Source organism: Bactrocera neohumeralis, chromosome 2, assembly GCF_024586455.1.
Source record: "Bactrocera neohumeralis isolate Rockhampton chromosome 2, APGP_CSIRO_Bneo_wtdbg2-racon-allhic-juicebox.fasta_v2, whole genome shotgun sequence".
NCBI classification, from domain to species: domain Eukaryota; kingdom Metazoa; phylum Arthropoda; class Insecta; order Diptera; family Tephritidae; genus Bactrocera; species Bactrocera neohumeralis.
The window spans coordinates 53,403,360-53,425,817 of NC_065919.1; the positions used below are offsets into that span (position 1 = coordinate 53,403,360).

The following is a 22,458-nucleotide window of genomic DNA, read 5'->3' on the forward strand; positions in this document are numbered from 1 at the left end:
AGTGTGGGCATAAACCACTTTATTTAGTTAATACCACCACCAATTAGACTCACATTTAACCATTCTCTCTCTCGTACATATGAAGACAAGGTAGCCAAATATATTACATTAGAGAAATTATAGAAATTCGATAAATAGTAATAGCTTTAATATACTAGTAGTGAATTGATAGTTGCGGGTCTATAATTTGGATATATCATAGTTTGTTAGGTTAGTGTGTCGTTCTTGTTTGTTCGACTTCCGTTTATATAACTATACTAAATAGACTAAAGCGGTAGTTTTTCTTCAATATACAATAATAGTATAATATATAGTATATTAAATTTAAATTAGAAGCATTTTAAAAAAGGTTTCATAGCTGAATTTTTACCCTTCGACCATATAATATGATCATTACCTTCTTTCGAATATTTTACCAATTTGATTTGTCGAATAGCTCTGACAATTTACGTATGCGGGTTTACTTACCAATTGAAACATTCTCGACACATATAACTAATATAGCATTACTTGACACAGTTCGGTAAGATGCTGCAACTCTGAGGGCTATGCCGGTGTTACTTTTTTAGCAAATCTGCGCAAACCTCTGCTCCGTCGAGTAAGACGCTGGTGATTGTTAGAGATGTTGGCCATTAGTCAGCTAAGATAGGAAGGGATTTTCGCTGCCTTTTCTGTGGCATGCTAAATTTGTACTCAGAATGTTAATCTGGCGTCCAGTCTTACGCTTAGGTAATTCACAGCTTTTTGTGTCCTTAGAATATCCTTAGTCGTTTACATGCTTACTACGAGAAGAATGTGCTTGTTCGTCAGCAGTAGTAGGCCTTTTTTCTGTAGCTAGCTGAAGGTTATGTGAGTCAAGCAATGTTTGCGTCCGAATCATGATCTGATTCAGCTTTCTCCGGACTTCCTCTGTGGCTGGGGCTGTGATTACTAATTATGATTCGTCTTGTGCTGCTCCTGTCGTAACTTATATTTGTCGTGATCCTTCTCTAGTTTGCTACATAAGTTTTCTGTTGCTAAGATAGCTGCGCACCACATCATTGAAGCTATCGGGGATTCTAACACTTTTTTCTAAAGCGTCAAGTCCGCCCATCTCGCGCCATTCAAGGCGTTACGAACGTCTAAAGTCATCAACAGAGCTATTCGCTTGTATTTGGTGCATCTGCGCTGTGCGTGTTCTACACTTTCAATGACGCTGCGGATAGCGCCCAGAGTTGAGCTTCCGGATCTAAAACCGTGTTGTCTGGGGGAGAGTCTGCCAGCCCCATTTATGGCCGCTTCCTGTCTAGCTGTTAAAGCAGTCTTTCATAAAGCTCTCCCGCTATGTTGAGCATGCATAGTGGACGGTACGCTGATGGCAAGCTGGGATCCCCTTTTCCTTTGCTGATTAGGACAAATCGTTGGTTCTTGATCAGTCAGTTTGAATGCAGTTATATGCTGTAGTTGGCCAATATGAACAATTTCTTCGGAAATTGTACCGTTACTTTGTATAATATGCTCTGAGAAATTTCGTGAAGATAGCTTGTCAAATAAAAAAGTGTTCCTCACCTACTTCATTTTGTTCGTACAGTTTGTATAGCAGCTATATGCCGTAGTGATCCGATATCAGCGGTTCCTAGAAATAAGCAGCTCCTTGGTGAACTTAGAACGCAAAATTTCAGATACCTCAAAAACCGAGAGACTAGTTCGCATATAACAGATGGTCAGACAGACGAAGTTTGTACTCATGTTCTAACAAGGGCAAATATTTGTCGACAGATGTATTAAAAAGAGAGTCGGTAAACCACTAAACTTTATTTTTAGCTTTACATCATTATCATCATTCATCATTCAGGCAAGTGACAGGAAAGTTTAGGTGTTATGACATTGAAAAATTTTCAAAATTATTCACTGGAATCTTTTTATTTAACTACTATTAAAATGATGGGTATAAGGTACATCAGAAAGTCATGCTTTATTTGCTCACATACATACATGTAAATATTTAAATATAAAAATGCATAAATTTTTCAAGATTTACGTTAGTGTCCATCGCATTCTCTCATTAGCATTAAAAACACTTAAATTTATTTCAATTATTAAAATAATTATTAACTCTCCCTTGTGGTCTCTCTATTTTCTCGTCCTCTCTCCAAATGTAAACATCAATTAATGTTATTACCATATTGTGTATTGTTATAAAAAATAGTTGGTGGCGACGCAAAAAGATCGATCCCAATAGGCAAGTGAACGGTTGCAATTGTGGTGTTTATTTGTGCGTGTTCTTTTTACGTTTTCCCTTTGCTAGTTTTTCCAAAATTGGTTTATTTTCTATTATGATGTCATATATATATATATATATATATATGTATGTATATGATCATATATATGTATGTATATACTACTGTGCCCAAAAAATAAGGTGACATTTGAATTTAAACTGCGGGCGTCGAAGGATTTGGAGATTTTTTTTTTTAGGTTGGTAGTACTGTCAGTCACATTTATGTCAAATTTCATGTTAAAATATTCATTAGTGTCTGAGATACGTGTCGTTTTGTGAGCTACTAAAAGTGAGTTTTTCAATTTTCTGCTGCGGATACGTTGAGGATGGTGCAGAAAGCCTTTGGTGATGAGGCTATGTCTAAAAAAAATGTTTACAAGTGGTATAGTGAGTTCCAAGCCGGCCGTGTGCGTGTCGAAGACGAAAAGCGTCCAGGGCGACCATCAACCTCAACCGACGAAGCTCACGTTCAACAAATCAAAGATTTGGTGTTGAAAAACCGTCGATTAACAATTAGAGACCTTGCTGATGAAGTTGGCATATCGAAAGGCTCAGCCAATACCATTTGAAGGATGTTTTGGGTCTTAAGCGCGTCAAATCTCGACTGGTACCGAAAACATTGAATTTTTTGGAAAAAAGGCGTCGCGTTGAAGTGTGTGAAACGATGCTGTCCGACTACCAGGGTGGCATGAAATGCATTATAACTGGCGATGAGACTTGGATCTATGCTAACGACCCCGAAACAACCGATCAATCGAGCGAATATCGTGCCAAAAGAGAGCCGAGACCAAAAAAATCGCGCCAAAGTCGCTCAAAAATCAAGGTCATGTTGACTGTTTTTTTCGATTATCGTGGTGTTGTGCATTATGAATTCCTTCCAACCGATCAAACAGTCAAAAAGGAATATTATTTAAACGTTATGCGTTGTTTGCGTAACGCTTTCCGCCTAAAAAGGCCGGAATTGTGGAAAGACATTTTTTGGTTTTTACACCACGATAAGGCACCATCCCATAACTGCCCTCGTAATTCGTGATCATTTCGCCAAAAACTCAACTCATATCGTTCCGCAACCACCGTATTCACCTGATCGTGCGACTTCTGGCTGCTCACCAAGCTCAAAAGACCGCTCCGGGGACACCGTTTTTATACGATAGAGGAGATTCAAGCCGCAGCGAAGACGGAACTGAAGGCCATCCCGGAAAGTGACTACAACCAGTGTTTCGAAGATTAAAAAATCCGTTGGCATAAGTGCATTGCATCGGGAGGGGATTACTTTGAAGGGGATGAAATTGATTTGGAAGAATAAATAAAGAATTTTCAAAATAAATACAATGTCACCTTATTTTTTGGGTACAGTAGTATATTGAAAAAAAGAAATTATTTTTAATATCGCACATACATTTTTAGGTATTTTGCTTGAATTGTCAGCTTCCCCACCATCATAATTTGTAAAAACAAGTTGAGATTTGCAATGTTTTTATTATCGTTTTTGTACAATTCACAATAATTGCAGATATACATACAAGTATGTATCTTTACATATATACATATATACACATATATTTGGTAAAGATATATATATTTATAATTCGATCGTTTAACTTTTTAATAAATTTTTCCCTCGTCTGCATTTTTTCCCCTCTAATAGTGGCCTTTTTATAATAAATTCCGTACTACATGTACATATACATACTTATATGTGCTGAAAAATGTTTCTTTAACTTAAAATAAGTTTTCTGATTTACTTCGAACAACAATGCATAAGACCCTATTTATCTGCAGGCGCATCGTCTATAATGATCTGAACAATATTTCGCCTGAGCATTATACAAAGCATATCACGACCCGTTTGGCGGAGATCAAGGCCGTTGAGAGTCCTGCCGATCGTTCGATGGCCATACAGATTTTGGAGAGCACCTATCGTTTCACGCTCGGTTCACTGGCCGGCGGTAAGTAACATTTTTATCTCAGCCATATCAATGATGAAATGTATAAAATTCCGCTTTCCTTAAAAATTCAGCTGTTGGTGCTACTGTGGTGTACCCCATTGATTTGGTAAAGACACGCATGCAAAATCAACGCGCAGGCTCTTTTATTGGGGAAATCGCTTACAGAAACTCATGGGATTGCTTTAAGAAGGTAAAGTGTATAATTTCAAACTTCCATATTAAGGAACACTTTCTATTTACTTTATGCACCGTTATAGGTTATACGTCACGAGGGTGTACTCGGCTTGTATCGCGGCTTGTTGCCCCAACTGATGGGCGTGGCGCCGGAGAAAGCCATCAAGCTGACTGTGAATGATTTAGTGCGTGACAAGTTTACCGATAAACAGGGTGTGATACCGTTGTGGTCCGAAATTATGGCCGGCGCTTGTGTAAGTAGTCGAAAAATCGTCTCACAATACAACGCGTAGAGTTTTGCAAAGCATTTTTTCATAATTTCCACATGCAGAGATAAGAGCTTACCAAAGCTTACTTAGCGCGCTTGCACGGAATGCGTACTCAGGCGAGCTTTTTTTGACTGTACTACCTAGCAAAATATTAACTGTCTAAATATAACTTTGTATGCTTGCTTTCAGGCCGGTGGCTCACAAGTGGTCTTCACCAATCCTTTGGAAATCGTGAAAATTCGTCTCCAAGTTGCCGGTGAAATCGCAGGCGGAGCTAAAGTACGTGCCTTATCTGTTGTTCGTGATCTGGGTTTGTTTGGCTTGTACAAAGGTGCACGCGCCTGCTTGCTGCGCGATGTGCCATTCTCTGCTATCTACTTCCCCGCTTATGCGCACACAAAATCGCTGTTCGCCGACGAAGATGGGTGAGTCATGTCGGGCAATAATTCTAAGGTGTTTCGGAAATAAAACTTTTTTCTTTCCTTCTCACTTATTAGCTATAATCATCCACTGACCTTGCTGGCGGCTGGTGCTATTGCTGGTGTACCCGCTGCCTCGCTCGTAACGCCTGCCGATGTGATCAAAACTCGCCTGCAGGTCGTGGCGCGCTCAGGTCAGACAACCTACACGGGAGTGTGGGATGCCACCAAGAAAATCATGGCGGAAGAGGGACCACGCGCCTTCTGGAAGGGTACTGCTGGTAAGTCTTAAATTTTGATTTTATTTTGAAAATTTCATTAAAAAACAATCTCCACACTTTCATTACAGCTCGTGTCTTCCGTTCTTCGCCACAGTTCGGTGTAACCTTGGTTACTTATGAGTTACTGCAGCGTCTCTTCTATGTCGATTTCGGTGGTTCACATCCAACCGGTTCGGTGGTAACCAAGCCAAACGTGCTCGACGAGACCACACAAAGATTCAACTCAGATCACATCGGTGGCTATCGTGCTGCTGTGCCGCTGCTCAATGGCATTGAATCGAAATTCGGCCTCTATCTGCCACGTTTCGGACGCGGCACGACAAGCACAACGACCACACCAGGCTCGTGATAGAGCAGTTGCGGTCAGCGGTCGACAAGTAGTTGCTCTCAAATAAGTCTATTGTTAAATAAATTTTAATTAATAAATATTTATAAAAGAAAACACTTGTTGTTAGCAATTATTACAAAAGAAGAAAACCAAAACATGCAAATAAAAAAATTTTACAAAATAAATCAATTGAGCAAATATTAAAGAAGACACATACACAACAAATATACATAAATACATATATTTTTTGCTATGAAAATATATATTATATTTCAACGATTTTCAAAGGCGACAAAACGAAACAGTACACATTTTATATATGAAAAGTATAAATATATATTAAAAAAAAGATGAAGATACACTGAAAAAAAATCAAAATGTTAATGTGTATTTTAGAGAAGACACTTTTGCCAACTTTTCAGAAAATCATACACACCTACACATACAGGACGAAGTCAAATCAAATGCAGAAAGAAGAAAGAAACAAAAAAAGCAACAACAAGCAAAAACATAAATTAAAACTAAAAAGCAACAACAAACTCAAAAATATATAACATACAGTGTAACTTATTTATTAATTGTGTAGAGAAGAGCTATAAAATACTGTCCGTAAATTGTTTTCGTACAATTCTTGAGTGACCTCTCGCTATGCGCGAATCTATGTAAGCAAAAAAAAAAAAACAAAAAAAATAAAAACATTTTTTGAACTAATAAATAATGAAACATAAATAGAAATAAATCACAGATTAGAAAATTATACGAACTTTGCACTCTTTTAAGAAGTTCTTTAAAACTTCAATAAATTGTTATAAATCAAATAAATATATATACATATAGACATATATAATATGAAATAGAAAATTTATTAAATTAAAACTGGAAAAGTAAATAAAGAATAAAATAATTTATTAGAACAAATGCAAAACATTTTAAAAACAGAAAACAAGTTACTTTTACTTAATGAGGTTCTTTTTCAAAAGTTATATTCTTCTTCTTCATTTACTTATATACCGCTTAGCCGAGTTTACAACAGAGCGCCAGTCGTTCTACCTTTTCTGTTTTGCGTCAATTGGAGATTCGAAGTGTAGCCAGGTTGGCAAGAGTTAGTCTCTGTTGGATTTCGAGGCTGACGTTGTTGTTGGTGTTAAAAAGTTTACATTGTACTTTTTATACCCTGAACAGGGTATATTAAGTTTGTCACGAAGTTTGTAACACCCAGAAGGAATCGTCGGAGACCCAATAAAGTGTATATATAAATGATCAGTATGTAGAGCTGAGTCGATTTAGCCATGTCCGTCCTGTCTGTCTGTCCGTCTGTCCGTCTGTCTGTATATATACGAACTAGTCTCTCAGTTTTTAAGATATCTTTTTGAAATTTTGCAAACGTCATTTTCTCTTCAAGAAGCTGCTCATTTGCCGGAACGGCCGATATCGGACCACTATAACATATACATAGCTGCCATACAAACTGAACGATCGGAATCAAACGCTTGTATGGAAAACTTTCACATTTGACAAGATATATTCACGAAACTTGGCATATGTTATTTTCTAAGGCAACAATGTAATCTCCGAAGAAATTGTTCAGATCGGTTAACTATAGCATATAGCTGCCATACAAACTGAACGATCGGAATCAAGTTCTTGTATGGACAACTTTCACATTTGACAAGATATATTCACGAAATTTGACATATGTTATTTTTTAAGGCAACAATGTAATCTCTAAAAAACTTGTTTAGAACGGATTACTATAGCATATAGCTTCCATACAAACTGAACACATAGTTACTAACAGAAATGCACCTGTGAAGGGTATTTAGCTTCGGTGCAACCGAAGTTAACGTTTTTTCTTGTTTTTAATTTATTTAGTTCTATACCATCTCTAAAATATTTTTCTAAATTTTCAAGTTGATCCGAGTAATAGTTATAGCTCGAGGCTAGTTTTATAGGCAATTTTATATAAGTTCTCTATATGTGACCTGGTCTACGGAAAGGGGGCTTAGGTGTCAAAAAAAAAGGAGAACAATTAATGAGATAACGAGAAACTGACGATTATTTTTAACAGCTTTTCCCAGAAAACTAGTTTTCGCACGTTAGCTCCCTTTTCGTAGACCAGGTCACGTATATACATATATATATACATATGGTTTACTATAGTTTACAAGTTTACAAGATCTTGAACGAATTAGAGCTATTCAAGAAACAAAAATCGTCGAGAAATTTTCAGCAGAGTTTGCATTTTTTTTGGTTAAAAAAATTATTTCAACAATAGAAATTTCACATTTTGTTTTAATAAAAAACAATTGACTTCTTTTCTATTTTCGGTGATCCTGTAAAAAGTTCAGTTGTTAATGTGGAGGCAGCCTTTTTCCGAGGTACTGCCGAAAATGACGTAGTAATGCCCGAGTTTTGAATATTTTTCTTTCCAAATTTCACAAAATCTTTGTAAAGTATGTATGTATCTATCTTTGGTATAAGAAAACGTTTGAATAAAACACCTACTTTTTCATATTAAACAAAAAATATTAAAGTATGCCGTTTTTTGTTCAAGGAAATCCATTTAACCCCTTAAGGTCCTTAAAACCGTGGGTGAAGTGCTATTACTCTCATATATTATTCCAAAATTATTCTGGAAACTGAAATGAGAGCACAAAATTAAAAAATATTTATACTATACATAGAACGTGAAATTATTTGCTCACCGAAGTGTTCTCTCAATAAATCCATTGATTGATACGATGTGATATGATGTGTTGGACGTCTTGATGAAACCAAATGTCGGCGAGATCACGAGCTTCAATTTCAGGCATCAAATAGTCGGTTATCAAGGCGTGGTAACGGTCGCCAAAGACATTACATTCTAACCGGTATCATTTTTGAAGAAATAAGTACCGATAATTCCAGATGAAATCACACCAAACTGTTGGTTTTTCTGCATGAAATGGCAGCTCTCGAATCTCTTCATGTTGCTTTTCGTCCCCAATGCGGCAATTTTGCTTGTTCATATACCCATATCCAGCCAGAAATGAGCCTCATCACTAAAAAAATATGATTCGAAAACGTCGGATCTTCTTGGAACTTTTTAAGAGTCCTTTGAGCGAACTATGTCGCTTGGTAAGGTCAAGCGGCGTTAGTTCTTACACAAGCTGTAGTTTGTACGCTTTCAATTTAAGATGTTCACATAAACTGCATTCCATACATCAGTCGAGTTGCTGCGAACTTTTTTTTCTTTTACTCTCATAATTTTATCCAATAATGAAAGCTGGGTCTCAAGACGAGTGACGATTCTTTATAGAACTTGAACTTTCGTAATAAAATTTAACGACTTGTAAACGTTGCTTAGGCGTAAGTCTTTCCACTATCAAATGCCAAACAATACTGAAAAAAATAACATAATATGTGATCTGTCAAAAAAAGGCTATTTATAAAAGAACCCCTACTTGGATCACCCGTTATAAAACAAAACTCAAATGGACATCGCTAAATTGACGTTTATTTTTTGAATTATAAGTGGCAATTTTTGTCATTGACTTATAAAATACGTAAGAAAAAATTGCCTTAAAATAGTCCAACTTCAACCGTCAACATTTTTAAACGATTAGGTTAACGAAAGAATCGTAAGAGATATTTTTGTAGTGGAGCGGTTTTCTTAGATGTGTCTAAGAGCCCATTTTCAGAGTACCAAGCGTACTCCCCCCTAATACATTTGCATGTATACAGTTTTATTTAATATATGTGACCTGGTCTACGGAAAGGGGGCTTAGGTGTCAAAAAATCAATTTTCACTTTTTTAGTTGATTCGGATGGAAGATGAGATGCTTTTTCACGTGATAGAATCCAAAAAGTCATAATTTGTTTCGCACGTTAGCTCCCTTTTCGTAGACCAGGTCACATATATGTATGTATGTATATAGTATATATTTTATAGGATTTACTTGTGCAATGTCTCAGGTCGTAGAAAACCAACACTACGGAGCATACCACGAAATTACTTTGGGGTAGTGTAGATTTTGGTCTATAATCTGTTGAACTGAAAAGCTGAGAACTGTGCAAAAATGTTTCTATAACTATTATAGTCTGCCCATATAAGGACATTCGTATTTCTTTGAAACATATTTTATTTATTTTATTTGAGGCCTAATGGACGAAAGACATAAATATAAACTTCAATCGCCTTTCAACAGTTGCTGAAATGGTCTAAAGACTATCATAATTACTATTATAATAACCTTTTCCATCTTTTTCCATTTTTTCCTTAATGCGTGAATCGATTACATTCGATTTCAACCTCATTGATGACAATTTTCCGCTAAGTCATGGGCGTATTGGGTCAACAACGTAAACAGAAACTATGAAAATATATATGAAAACAAAATAACAGCCAAGTTCAAGGCAGTGGTGCCCAAACTTGTAACAATTCTGCGCCTATTACTTGCATACACAGGTATTTATGTACATATGTAGTTGTATGAATGCATCGTTGGAACCGAAACCGCAATTCAACGTTCAATGCAGCGAAGCCGAATAATTATAGTGTTCGCTAATGAAATGAACTACCTGAAAGTGGTCACTCAGCTGGCATAAGTAGTGCACTATGGCATATAAATAACGCCGCATCGGCGCAGTGAAGTTCTCAGTGACGGTTGTCGTGGCAGTGCGTGCATAAAATATAGCAAAATCGAGCTTACGGGTCAGAAAAGCTGAGCGTGAATATATTTGTGATAAAAACAAAGGATACTAACAGAGGAAGTGAATGAAACAATAAAGAAAAAATTGTATAAAGAATTAAAAAATGTCCTTTAAGTCAAATTTGTTGTGGTGTGCACTACTGCTCGGGGTTATATGGCTTACAAGTGTAAAAGGGGGATCCTTCCAGTTAAATTTGCATAAAAATCACAAACTTAGTGCCGAAATTGATGGATCCAATGAAGCGATACACTCCAATGAAGCGATACACACTGAGCGCATTATGTGGGTGCAAGAGATGAAGCACTTGCGGCAGCACATCAAGGATTGCGTGCAGGTGAGAACACGAATTACAAAAACAAACGAAGAGAGATTTTAATGTTAATGAAAATGTGCAGCAAACGAGCGACTCTATATGGAACTGCTTTAAAACGAGTAGTGTACGCGTATTCGATGACATGCTGTCCTCCAATGTTATAGCCCTGTGGCCCGGGGTACGTCTGGTACGCGCGCTCACAACGCCATCGAATCTAACAAACGAAACGTAAAACAAAATTAAAATATCACACACGTACAAAGCCCATATATGTGTGTATTTATTTTACTTTCCTCTTAGTGAGCCGAAGAGTATCAGCGTGTATTATGAGCGCAAGGATCTACAACATCTCACCTGGTTCGATCAACTCGCCATGCGGCTGGCACAAACGCTCAGCACACATTTCTTGCAAGTGAACTTGCGGGAGCTAACCGACGCTTACATGCGCGCTTTAGAAAAGGACGGTCAGTTGAAATTGTGGTGAAAATCTTGTGAGTGTGTATGTGTTTCATGTGTATCCCTTCATAGCGAATAATAAGAAGTTGCTGGCCAATGAATTGGGCACCGCGCGCCATCGCCGTCAACGCTACAACATGATGATAACGATGATGTTCGGTGTCACCGCTTTGGGCGCTGTGCTTGTGCCCATGGGCTTTCAGATGCTCTCCATTGTGAGTGGTAAAGCTTTGCTTTTGGCGAAAATGGCGCTGCTATTAGCTTCCATAAATGGCCTCAAAAAGGTGAAACGATTTGATTTCCAATTAATTTTCCACAATTTTCTTTAGAGCAAAACAAACATATTTTTACTTTATTATTTATAATTTTCATTCCGCTAAGAAAAAACAATTAATAAGAATTTGATTGGTAGCTTTCTCATCCTTCCAATTCATTGCCACAGGTCGCCAATAGCGGCATACATTACGGCCTCTACCATGTGCCGGGTGAACATTACGGCTATTACGACCGCGGCGATGCTCCACATCATCCAAGACAGGTGGCAAGCTTTGCTATAGCCCAACCGGTTACCGAGGAACTGGGCTTAAGGAAATAATTAAAGATTTGCAGTTTTTTAGATTTGATTTAGATAATATTTTAAAGCTAAGTAAGTGAATATATACCTTTGTAAATGTATTTTAATGAATTTATTTGACAAATTTTATAGTAAAAATATGAGTGCATTGAGTTTTGTGAAATAAAAAGATAATTAAAGAAAAATTAACAAATTTTGTTAGAAACTGAACTACGAAGTTTTATCTAAAAATTCATACTAAAAAATTTATACATTTTTTTAATAATACTAATTATATATACTATAATTGCATAATCACTCTTTTTATCGCGTCAAGCCGATGTCACTTTAACTCTGAGAAATTTTAGGCATGCGATAAGAAGACCTGGCAGATTTGGGATAGGCAATTACTTGTTATACACAATAACTCATTCTTGATTACATTTTGGTTTCAAGAATTTCCTTCGAAACTATGATAATGCGGTTTTGACACTGGGGTAAGTTGTACGGCTAAGTTAAGAACATCATTGAAATGTGCAATTGTTGGAGTTCTTCGTTGCGAACCAGAAGTCGTACTTGTATACACTTTAGCCCACTCCTATAAATATACAACTTATCTAAAAGCTCATAGCTTAAGAAAGAAGGCCGCTTACCAGGTTTTGTAGAGTTTGTGGAACTATATTAGAACCGTGTAATTGTTAAAATTTTTTCCCGAAAATATAAATGCTAGAGAAACTGTGTTTGAAATTTGGCTAATATCTAAGCTTCAAATCTGGGTCTCTGAAATTGGAAGAGGCTACCTGAAAATCTTCACGACAACTTGTTCTATTTATGTATGGTTAAAAAAGCTCTAAAATTCGAGCGTAATAACATTAACATTATTACTAATAACGGTGCAGTTGGCTGCTATAATCCAGAATTCTAAAAGCTCTCGAACTATTCTCAGCGAGTAGAAGTTTATAGAAAAGCACAGTAGGGGAGAATAATGTTTGAGCTTTTCTGAGCTTTTGCTAAAAGCCGGTAGAAATATGTTTTGTAACTATAAGAGTAAGAAAAAATTCAAAAAAATAAAAATTAAAACATTTTTAATATTTATTTATTTATTATTTAAAATACTTTAAATTTTTTTTTTTATATTTTTGAATTTTTTTAGCTTTAATATTTTTTGTATTTTATACGCCATACGCTTTTTAGTATTTCATCTGTCGCCACATTATAATAATCCTTTGTTATGAATTTAGCAACATTCTTGCATATTTGAATCTCCATATACACCCATACAAACAAGCTCATAGAGTCGAAACAAGCGCCACATATTGTATAAATGCCGCTACGGCAACAAGTGTTGTATACGTTAGCCAAATAACTGTTGTGAAAACTCCACAAAACAGTTAAGTGCACACATATGCATACAAAGTTATGTCGTTAAAGCGGACAACAACGCAAACTTCGGCAACGGCGTCGGCTTTGCATACTTCCCGATGGCGCTATAAAAGGATATGTCGCGCTGATAACGCGTTCATTGTACGGACGGTTGGCAAAGTTAACGGTTCTCGTCTAAAGTTAGCCAACTCAACAGTGACTTTTCAGCAAACGCGTATTGTAACGGTTTTTCGTTTGAAAAAATTTCAAAAGTCTTACGTTTGAAAATTGTGAAGTGACACCAATTTAATTTAAAAAAAAAATCGCACGCCGGTAAATCATTGCAGAACAGTGAGCTCTCTTTAAATTTTTAAAGTGCTTTAAAATTTTTTTTTTAATTTTCAGTTAATTTTATTTTATAAAAATATGTGTACATACATTTTGGTATAGGCTGTGTGCCAGCTTACCGACTGGCCTACTTGTGCCAACTCAGTTTTTATTTCGGTGTCATTTTTCACTAATAAAGTTATTGCAGTTTTAACGCCCCGCCTCCGCAACACTAACTCCCTTCATATTTCCTTCCTTAGGCACACGCTCGTATTACATTGCTTTCATTTTTGAACTTTTCCACCACACTCTACCACCAGCCGTTGCAATCATTTTCCGAGCACTTAAAAGTTGTAAGAGTTTAGAAACCTAACACGTTCCCTAACACCCGCCACTGCAGCGCTTGTCCAGCTTCTTAGCACAGGACGCAGCAGAGTCACCCACGCAGGGGTACTCAAAACCCCATAAGCGCAACGAGTAAGTGAAGTGCCGCGCTCGGTCAGTTATAATGTCCGAATTTTATATGTAAAAAAGATAATAATTTTCCACTCCCCTCCGGCAGGACTGCTGATTTTCGATAACTCAATTTATACGCTTTTAACACGTCGTAACAATAAACGCTGATTGCCGCCGTGCATCCTTGTAATTTTTTTCTTTGCTCGTCCTTACGTATTCTAAAGCGCCGCTTCGCCGTGAACAAGAAAATGAAGGCGACCGTCTTCCTGTCACTCTCGCTGATTGTGCTCAGCGCTAAGGTAAGTAATAAATAAGTGCGGTTGTGTGTGGATTTATGAGTAAAGTAAATCAGTTGGTCAACTTCCTGTGTGTTATTTATGGTTCCACGCAATTTAATTAATAATTGTGGTGAAACAGCTTTTCAAAATGGCCAATTTACACTTTTGCAAATGATTTGCAATATAATATGAATATCCATGAAGATGCTACGAAACATAGATTTGTCACGTTTCTGTCGCTCGTATGCGTTTAATAATTTGTTTACTTACCTACAAAGAGTTCTGAGTATTGAATTGACGTTGGAAATTGCGGCTAGAGGCGGAGACAAATGCTTTATTCAATTTACCAACTTAATATTAGGCATCTTTGCAGCTTTCGCTTTAATTTTGAAACACTAGAAAAAGAGATAGAAAATAAATGATATGGTCATTTATGATTTTATGTTTAGAAGTCGGTGTTGCCAACACACCCTTTTAGATTATTTTAGAAATATTCGTTGCATGCATTCAATACAAATACGAAGTAATCGAAAAAATAAAATCTTTAAGAGACATACTACCAGTCGCTATACATACACCGCGTGTCCGAAAGGCTGTTTAGGCACATTCGAATCGCAGCCTAAGCAATATCTAACCTTTCAGAACAGGGTATTCCAACAGTTAATAGACAGTTAATGCAAAATCTCTGATAGTACATATTGCAAAGATGCTCAATTTTTATACTCTTGCAACCAGTTGCTACAGTGTATTATAGTTTTGTTCACCCAGCGCTTGTACGTATCACCTAAAACTAATCGATATAGATATGGGGTTATATACATATATATAATATAAATGATCAGGGTGACGAGAAAAGTTGAAATCCGGTTGACTGGCTGTCTGTCCATCCGTCCGTTTGTCCGCGCAAGCTGTAACTTGATTAAAAATTGAGATATATTGATGAACGTATGTGGATTCCTTAGTATAAAAAAAAGTTTGAGTTCGTAGATGGGCGTAATCGGACCACTGCCAAGCCCACAAATCGCCATTAACCGAAAACCTAAAAAGTGCCATAACTAAACAGTAAATTAAGATATAAAACTGTAATTTGACACAGAGGATCGCAGTAGTAAGGGGCACCTGTGGATAAAAAATTTTGAAAAAGTGGCCCCGCCCCTAATATGTTTAATGTGTACGTCTTCTAAACCACTTAAGCTACAACAACCAACTATTTTGACTCAAATCTTATAAACACCTCTACCAGCAGTGTGAAAATGGATGAAATCGGATGAAAACCCCGTTCATTCCCCATATAACGGTACTGTTCAAAATTACTAAAAGCGCGATAAATCAAAAACTAAATGCGCCAGAAACGTAAAAATTTAGGCGCCCACTTTTTGGTGAAATCTCATATCTTGGGGCCCGGCTGACCGATTTCGACAAAATTTTGTATGTGGCATTCTTTTCATATTCCTATGTCACCTTGTGAAAATGAGTGAAATCGGACAATAACAAGTTTCCAGTACACAAATCAAGAGGAAATTAATATAACGGGATTAAACTTTGCACGAATAATGCCTTTAGTGTATGCCACTTTATGACAAAAAATTGTGCAAATCCAACCAACACTGTTCAAGACCCTAGTACCGAATATATGGGCCACAGTACCTATAGTTGACTTTTGTTCGAAAATATCGGTCAATTTAAAATTGTCAAACTTAGAGAAGGCTACAAGAGACGAATAGCAAATAATATAGTTTTTCAAATCATTCGTGTCGGTGATTTTACGTGGAAGTTGGCGGCCTTTGAATGTTATGCTTTCAATGTATTCAATATTTCTAGTCAATGACATTATGAAATAAATTACGTATACAATGGTATTATTTAAAATATTGCTCATCTGACCTATAGCATTTTCCCATCTTTCGAGCAATTTGTGGTTTCCATCCCAAAAGAACTGCGTCGGCTTTACTGAAGAATGTATAAAGTCAGTTTTTGATACCCTATCATGACATGAAACGTACTCCAAAGGCGGCATTCTTCATCGATGGGAATAAATAGTCAAAGGTCTGGGCTATAAGACGAATGAAATAAACCTTTAAATTTTCTATTTTCCAATTATTCTGAGACTGAGCATTGTCAGTGGGAAAATTATTGTCTAGTCGCAAATTCCGGAAGTTTTCCAGTAATCCCTGTCTTCAAATTATATGAGTTTTTATCGGTAGTGTTCCTGCTTAATGGTTACACTTGGTCTTAGAAGCCCATACGACCCACGGCCTTCCGATCCCACCAAATACAAAGCATAACTTTCATAACATCATGGATATTCGGCTTTGACGGTGATCATTTGGCTGGTTCGCCAGATTTCACATATGACTTTGCGTTAAGGATTGTCGTTACTGATCCGTAAACATCACCAGTGATGTAATCCGATTCTTTTTTAGCCTTTAATCAGGATTGTTGACATGCAAATTCATATTTCAACATCTCTTTCCATCAATTGACCTTACACACAATTTTCTCGCCATGACCCCCATAGATTCCATGAGCTCTACTTCTTCCAATGTTTAATATGGTGACCCTCCGGGTTGAGGGCTCAAAACTAAATATCGGTATAGGATTAATCAATATTAAATATCGTATTCAAACACATTTAGTATACCATATATTGGTTTAAAGAGCATTCACTAAAGTTGACTTCAAGCACTACCGGATTTTCAGGACTTTACCCCTTTTTCAATAATGCGTGTTTTTCTTTCGTTCTCTTGCACATGATCTTGGCAATCATACACAGCTCTAAGGCATTCTATTTCACCCTTATCCGTTTGTATGTAAGCTCTTTCGGAAACTTCGTTGTGAATCGTTTTTAACGACATGCGTATTTCATACGCTGATTCTGTAGTCATACGACTGGCACTCTTGGCAATCTCATCAGCTAGTTCGTTTCCCGGAACGCCCTTGTGGCCTGGAATCCAGTATACAAGTATATGAAGTCGCTTTCATGCAGGCACTGTGTCCACTCATCTCAGCTTCTAAGCAAATGCTCTGACGAGAAATTCTAATTTGAGAATAGAAAAGCTGATGACAAATCTGACTAAATAACTAAATGCCGCGGATCGTTAAATACTGTTGTGACCCAACTGACGGGTATGTGTTGATGATGTCTGACGACAGAATATCCTACATGAAAGAAATATCTATGAAAAGTTAACATTACCTGAAGAGGTGCAATCGTCTTATAATGAAAATTCAGCATGAAAACACAATCCACCACTGCAATTTATCTGCAAAAGAGATCTGTTTGCCAAAAAAATAAATAAATAAATGTGTATATCTCCAGCTTAATGATAACACTTATTTGCAAGGCCTCTTCAGAAACTCTGCCATTTCTGTGTCACAAGGCAATAATTTCTCCTTACATTAGATCTTACAGCCGGATACACTGGTATGTATGTATGAAAGCACCACATTAGTCACAAGTCTTCGCAATTGTATTCTTAAAGCACGAACATTCATGACAGTTCGTCGCAGCTTTGCAGCTAAATTTAACATAAATCGCACACAAGAGGCCTGCGCGTCTGCGAGTTTGGTATCTCAAACGGATGGAATTTGCTAACGTCGGCTGAGCGGGAGTTAAGTGGAGTTAAAGCGGGCGGAAGCGGATGACGGACAAGTGTCATTAGGAATGCAACAAATCAAATGTCACCTTCGGTGCATATCAAATACGATTTTTGCCGCAGTGGTTGGGTCGCCAAGCTGCTGCAGCCAAAGTGCGGCCCTTGCACTTGAGGACAGCCAGTCAGCAAACGCTTTTAGTTAGTATGCATAGCTGCTTCCGCTCATGTTTTCTCCGATGCCGGTGTAAAGATTTGACGCAACAACAACAAGTGCGACAAATGTGACAAATTGTCAGACCAAAGTGTGGACTTACACACCCACACATACATATATAGTTACACTCACGCAGCAAGTATACAAGTATTTATATGTAAAACTTAAATACCGTTAAATTAGTGGTATGCATTTTAACTACATTAGCTTGGCGAGTGCACGAGCTTACACGATTTATATATTCAGCTTCCACGCATCAACGAACTTTGAATTATTGACTTGGATTCTCCAAGAAGGAAATTAAAATCAGAAACCATGACGAAATGTCAGCCAAATACATAGCTTAACTTGAGCCAGCAACGCTTTGTGCCACACACACAAATACTTACATATTTATATTTCGATGGCTGTGCTTCTTCACAGATTCTCATTTGAAACAATAAGACGGCAGTCAAGTGTGACTCTGCTTACAATAACTTTCCTCGCACTAACAAAAGTTAAATTGACAAGCACACATGTACATAAATACATACGCACATACAAACATACACACATACATATATATGCATATATAAGTATAAGCTTTCTAGCGGTAATATCTATGCTTTGCGCAATCTTTGCAGAAACTCATTCATCCAGCGCCTCCATCGTTTGTCATCTTTACAACAGTTTCTCGCACACCCATACTCACACCCCCTGAAATAATCAAATATTATTTCGTGTCGTTAATAAAAAAATACTTTCCCCACAAACTGCTATAGTTTGTAGTTATTTGTTTGTAAGAAAATTTCACCGGAAATTAATTGACGCTCTCATGGATTCAACGCTTGTAGTGATCCGCTAATACGAGCAATTCAATTTCAACCAACGCTGCTTAGTTAAAGACCGTAGAAGCCACCACACATGAAATATTTGCGACTCGTCGGTGAGAACTTATTAGGAGAAGCAAAACTTTTCGCTTTTTTTAAGTGAATTGTCAACTTATGTCATTATATTAATAGCAGCTACGAGTGCTTTTGTCACATATGTTTCACATATATACTAGATAACTTCATATAACACAGTTTTAGCTCCTTTTCTTACTAAGACATTGGTTGTATTAGAAATTGAGAGCAATGAAGGTTTTCGTTGATGCTGTTTCGCTTTTGCCTCTAGTTGGCCTCTTGTATTCTTCTGGAAACTGATTTCCGATAACACAATAGAAGCATAATTATAGTACCGCTTTTCGAAAAGTACTTGAAAGCTTAAATACTTGTGAGATGATTGCATATTGTAACTCTCAAAGATATAATTCTTGCTGTTGTTATGGCAATGTAAACCCTTTTTAAGGTTAAGGAAATAGGAGTGGCCATTTACGTCAACTTCAGAAAACAGTCAGTTTCGGCTGTCATCTTGTAAGGAAACTCGTGCCCTACATATGCCATAATTTGTGAAATAACTTCCAGAAGGTCACTCACAGTGAGATTTTAGCAAAGTTCCAGCAATATTCATATGAGGATGCCCACTTGATGAATCGAGAGGATAGTTCTGGTTCAGGTATTCGAGATTCGACAGGTTTCTTGAAGAGAAGTTTGCTATTATCCTTGATAAAAATGACGCTGACCCATATGTATAGGTAACATGAGGAACATATCAAGATGTACACTGTCATCCTCGATCGCCAAACTATTGCATTCAAAAGGTTCTTTAATCAAGTATTGCCAGCTCTCAATTTAATGAATTTTATGTGACTTTCGTTAAAAATTCGGGCGAGCTTTTTCAAACCATTGACAGTTGGACTTTCAACGCCATGGACTCGGGTCTGAGGACATGATTAAGTCTGCACATCTTCTAGACAAAGACTGAAGCTACTGTTTTGATTATAACTGTTGATCCCCTAGTCTGTTTTTCCAACACTGGGATGAAAGCATGTTTGAATGTTTCTGACTTGGGTTGTCTTCATGGCAAAGTTTTTTTTTTTCTTTTTTATAAGCTCTTAAACTGCTTAAGCTCTTTAGGTCTTTTATCGCCGACTCTTACATCGAAAACATTTTTCGCTGCTACGACATCACACAACCCTCGCAACATGATCAACAAATTTAGCGAAGGAGTTTTCTGTCGAAGACTGCAAGCGCCAAATCATTACATTTTGATATCGTTCAGGCTTCTGCGGCGCACTAAATCACGGTTACCTTTGCCAAGAGAGGGCCTTACATTCTAATTGTCTAATGTGTCCATAAAGCGGCGATTCGTAAATATTTTCCTTCGCTGTATCTCCACGCTGTCATCATTATGGCTATTGATAATGGCGCAAAAAATATAGATAAACGCATTCTCCTTCACATCCTACTGTCTTTGACTGACTTGTAAAACGATATAGTGACAAATTCGATGAGCCTCCTAGTAGTTTGCTACTATATAAAGACGGACAATTGTGCATCACTTTTAGTGACTTCCAATTTTCCTGTACTGGTTCGGTAGCTAGACGATATTAACCTTTTTTTCGAACATCATTTTATTTCCCGGACTTCATAGAATCTGTTAGTGACCTGAAAACATATTATTTTGGAATAATATTGAAAAGCTTTCGACATATTATGGATGAATATTGATTTTATTTTTCCGGGTAGAAACATTTTCTAGTAACTTTTAATATTATAATTGAAAATGGCAAGGTTTACCCAAATTTATTGCCAGAAATACTTCTATTTATTCCAGCTTCCAAGGACATTCTCGGATGTAATATGATCTGAGATTCTTGCCATAATAGGCACCTAGTTATTGACGTATATATTGATTTTCTTTAATTTGTTTTCTGCTTTGTTTGCAATTTCAGCTGCTCTTCTTACCATAAAGACTTCCGCCTGGAATACTGCAGTATTCGGGTAGCTTGAAGGGTCACTTGAGATCCAGCTCTGAGCAATAGATACCGGTTCCCACTCCATTAGCCAGTTTTTGGTGCGTCCGTGCAGATGCTGTAAGTTTCGCTAGCGAGTCGCATGCAGTCCTAAATAAAGCGCGAGGGAATGTGATGAAACTCCCTGATTTTTGAGTTTTGGCCGATGTTACTTGTGGAAAATTCATCTAACGCCGTAAATCTTACAGCCCAGTTTGCTGCAGAGCTTTCCACTGCAATGTCCTTAGGTGTTCGGCAGCGTAATGCTTCCAGTGCAGCCATTAGGATGGTTCTTAGAGCCCCATTATGCACAGATCACCAAAGTCGCTGTATTTGCTCCAAAGGCTGATTTGCTGACAGCGATTCGCCTAGACACCTTAAATAGAGTATACTTGTACATACATAAATAGATTGTAAATGTAAGCATAAAATCAATCGAACGCTATGAATGGCATGTCTTATTAACCGCAGTGGTAGCCTAACAGGTGTAGCTAATTTCCTGTCACAAGTGCAACTAATCACATATTTCATCATGGTTTCGGTGTGCTCCATGAGTTCACATAAGCGCTGTATAATTCTATGTGACCGTAAAGTAAATATTTATATTTACGTGTAGGTACTTGAAGTACTTGAGGCATGTGAAAACAGTTGACCCTTCGTAACACATTAAAATTAATTCGGTCCAAGCGCATTAAAAGCGCAACAGCGGTGCATCTGTTGATAATTTTGATAAGAATAATAAGAGGGTTACCAGCAAAGAGCATTTCAAAAACATATTTTGAGCACAATACTTGAAAACAAGATAACTGTTGACATTGTAAAAGTGAGGGGAACATATTAATATATCTTAGACTTATAAAAATATAGCTAGATGAATAGCATACATACTTACATAGTTGATAGATAATAATATTGAAATTATGAGAAAAAAACTAGGGTTTTTTTTGTTCTTCACACATTTTTCAATTTTTATACAAATGTATTAAATCGTTAGTTTTTATTATTATTCACACATCGTTGTCCGCCATTTTTTCAATTCTACAACACAAATAAAGCCAATTTAATTGTGATCAAACAAACGCCTGGGTAACTACATATATCTCAGCGTGTATTTAAGTAACACATTGTACAGTAGACTTAATTTTTATTTCAAGTGTCAACGAGACCGACGTCAATTGTTGTGCTTGCATTGTATATGCATACAAACACAAACATACTCGTACATAAAAAAGTGCAGACAAATTCAATGGTGGCCAACGGTGCGTATGAGTGATGTAGCGCGCCGAGTACAGTGTGTGTAATGCGAGTGGCCCGCCAACAGCAAAGGCTTTATGCAAATATAATTTAGTTGGCTTCAATGAACTTTGAAGTGGTAATGCAGCTTCGCATGAAGGGATCACTCGCCATATGGCTTATTCGCAGAAAATACAAAAACAAAAACAAAATAAAAACACAACATCAGAAAGGGTTTCAACTAATTTTAACCGGCAACTTAAAAAAGTACTTGCGGTAAAGTTCAATTTCAATTAAACGCAGATAAGTAAGTGACCGTTCGCTTTGATTTGCGGCGGAAGTTTGAGCGTGAATTTAATTACTTCAACAGGGCACATTTAACGCGGAAGTATTTTGATTGTTTTATGCGGTTGGAGCAAACTT

The 22,458-nt window shown here is 37.0% G+C and overlaps 3 protein-coding genes and 1 long non-coding RNA gene across 11 annotated transcripts in view; all 4 read left to right on the forward strand.

The window, feature by feature from the left end:
* Positions 1–6,234, forward strand: part of LOC126750822 (calcium-binding mitochondrial carrier protein Aralar1) — a 40,372-nt gene extending 34,138 nt beyond the window's left edge. For 3 of the 4 annotated variants that reach the window (XM_050460559.1, XM_050460560.1, XM_050460562.1), the window contains exons 7-13: positions 2,189–2,221; positions 4,043–4,209; positions 4,281–4,399; positions 4,467–4,637; positions 4,842–5,077; positions 5,150–5,352; positions 5,421–6,234. In XM_050460559.1, the coding sequence (XP_050316516.1) occupies positions 2,189–2,221; positions 4,043–4,209; positions 4,281–4,399; positions 4,467–4,637; positions 4,842–5,077; positions 5,150–5,352; positions 5,421–5,701 (1,210 nt within the window). In that variant the 3' untranslated portion in view covers positions 5,702–6,234. The remainder of the gene's footprint in view (positions 1–2,188; positions 2,222–4,042; positions 4,210–4,280; positions 4,400–4,466; positions 4,638–4,841; positions 5,078–5,149; positions 5,353–5,420) is intronic. The other variant, XM_050460561.1, reaches the window with a different exon arrangement.
* A 1,395-nt stretch (positions 6,235–7,629) lies between these two features.
* On the forward strand, positions 7,630–9,601 carry LOC126750879 (uncharacterized). Its single transcript, XR_007665830.1, has 2 exons — positions 7,630–7,799; positions 9,571–9,601. It is a non-coding gene; the product is annotated as an uncharacterized LOC126750879 (long non-coding RNA).
* Positions 9,602–10,240: 639 nt separating this feature from the next.
* On the forward strand, positions 10,241–11,850 carry LOC126750849 (uncharacterized). Of its 2 annotated transcripts, none has more exons than XM_050460607.1 (5): positions 10,241–10,706; positions 10,768–10,913; positions 10,986–11,149; positions 11,214–11,425; positions 11,554–11,850. In XM_050460607.1, the coding sequence occupies exons 1-5, from the start codon at positions 10,476–10,478 to the stop codon at positions 11,734–11,736; spliced, it is 936 nt and encodes a 311-aa protein (XP_050316564.1). In that variant the 5' UTR covers positions 10,241–10,475; the 3' UTR covers positions 11,737–11,850. The 2 variants fall into 2 exon arrangements, with proteins under 2 accessions (XP_050316564.1, XP_050316565.1); XM_050460608.1 differs by having other exon boundaries at positions 11,584–11,850.
* Positions 11,851–13,227: 1,377 nt separating this feature from the next.
* The window catches only part of LOC126750848 (corticotropin-releasing factor-binding protein), a 37,471-nt gene continuing 28,240 nt past the window's right edge, over positions 13,228–22,458 (forward strand). Inside the window, exons 1-3 of one of the 4 annotated variants that reach the window (XM_050460605.1) lie at positions 13,228–13,407; positions 13,644–13,881; positions 13,946–14,138. In XM_050460605.1, the coding sequence (XP_050316562.1) occupies positions 14,088–14,138 (51 nt within the window). In that variant the 5' untranslated portion in view covers positions 13,228–13,407; positions 13,644–13,881; positions 13,946–14,087. The remainder of the gene's footprint in view (positions 13,408–13,643; positions 13,882–13,945; positions 14,139–22,458) is intronic. The other 3 variants (XM_050460603.1, XM_050460606.1, XM_050460604.1) reach the window with 3 other exon arrangements.

Excerpts from the sequence above, each read along its gene's own strand:
- LOC126750849 (XM_050460607.1), top strand. The coding sequence starts at position 10,476 with ATGTCCTTTAAGTCAAATTTGTTGTGGTGTGCACTACTGCTCGGGGTT. Across the intron at positions 10,707-10,767 it reads ACATCAAGGATTGCGTGCAG|CAAACGAGCGACTCTATATG; the intron begins GTGAGAACACGA and ends GAAAATGTGCAG. Across the intron at positions 10,914-10,985 it reads TCGAATCTAACAAACGAAAC|TGAGCCGAAGAGTATCAGCG; the intron begins GTAAAACAAAAT and ends CTTTCCTCTTAG.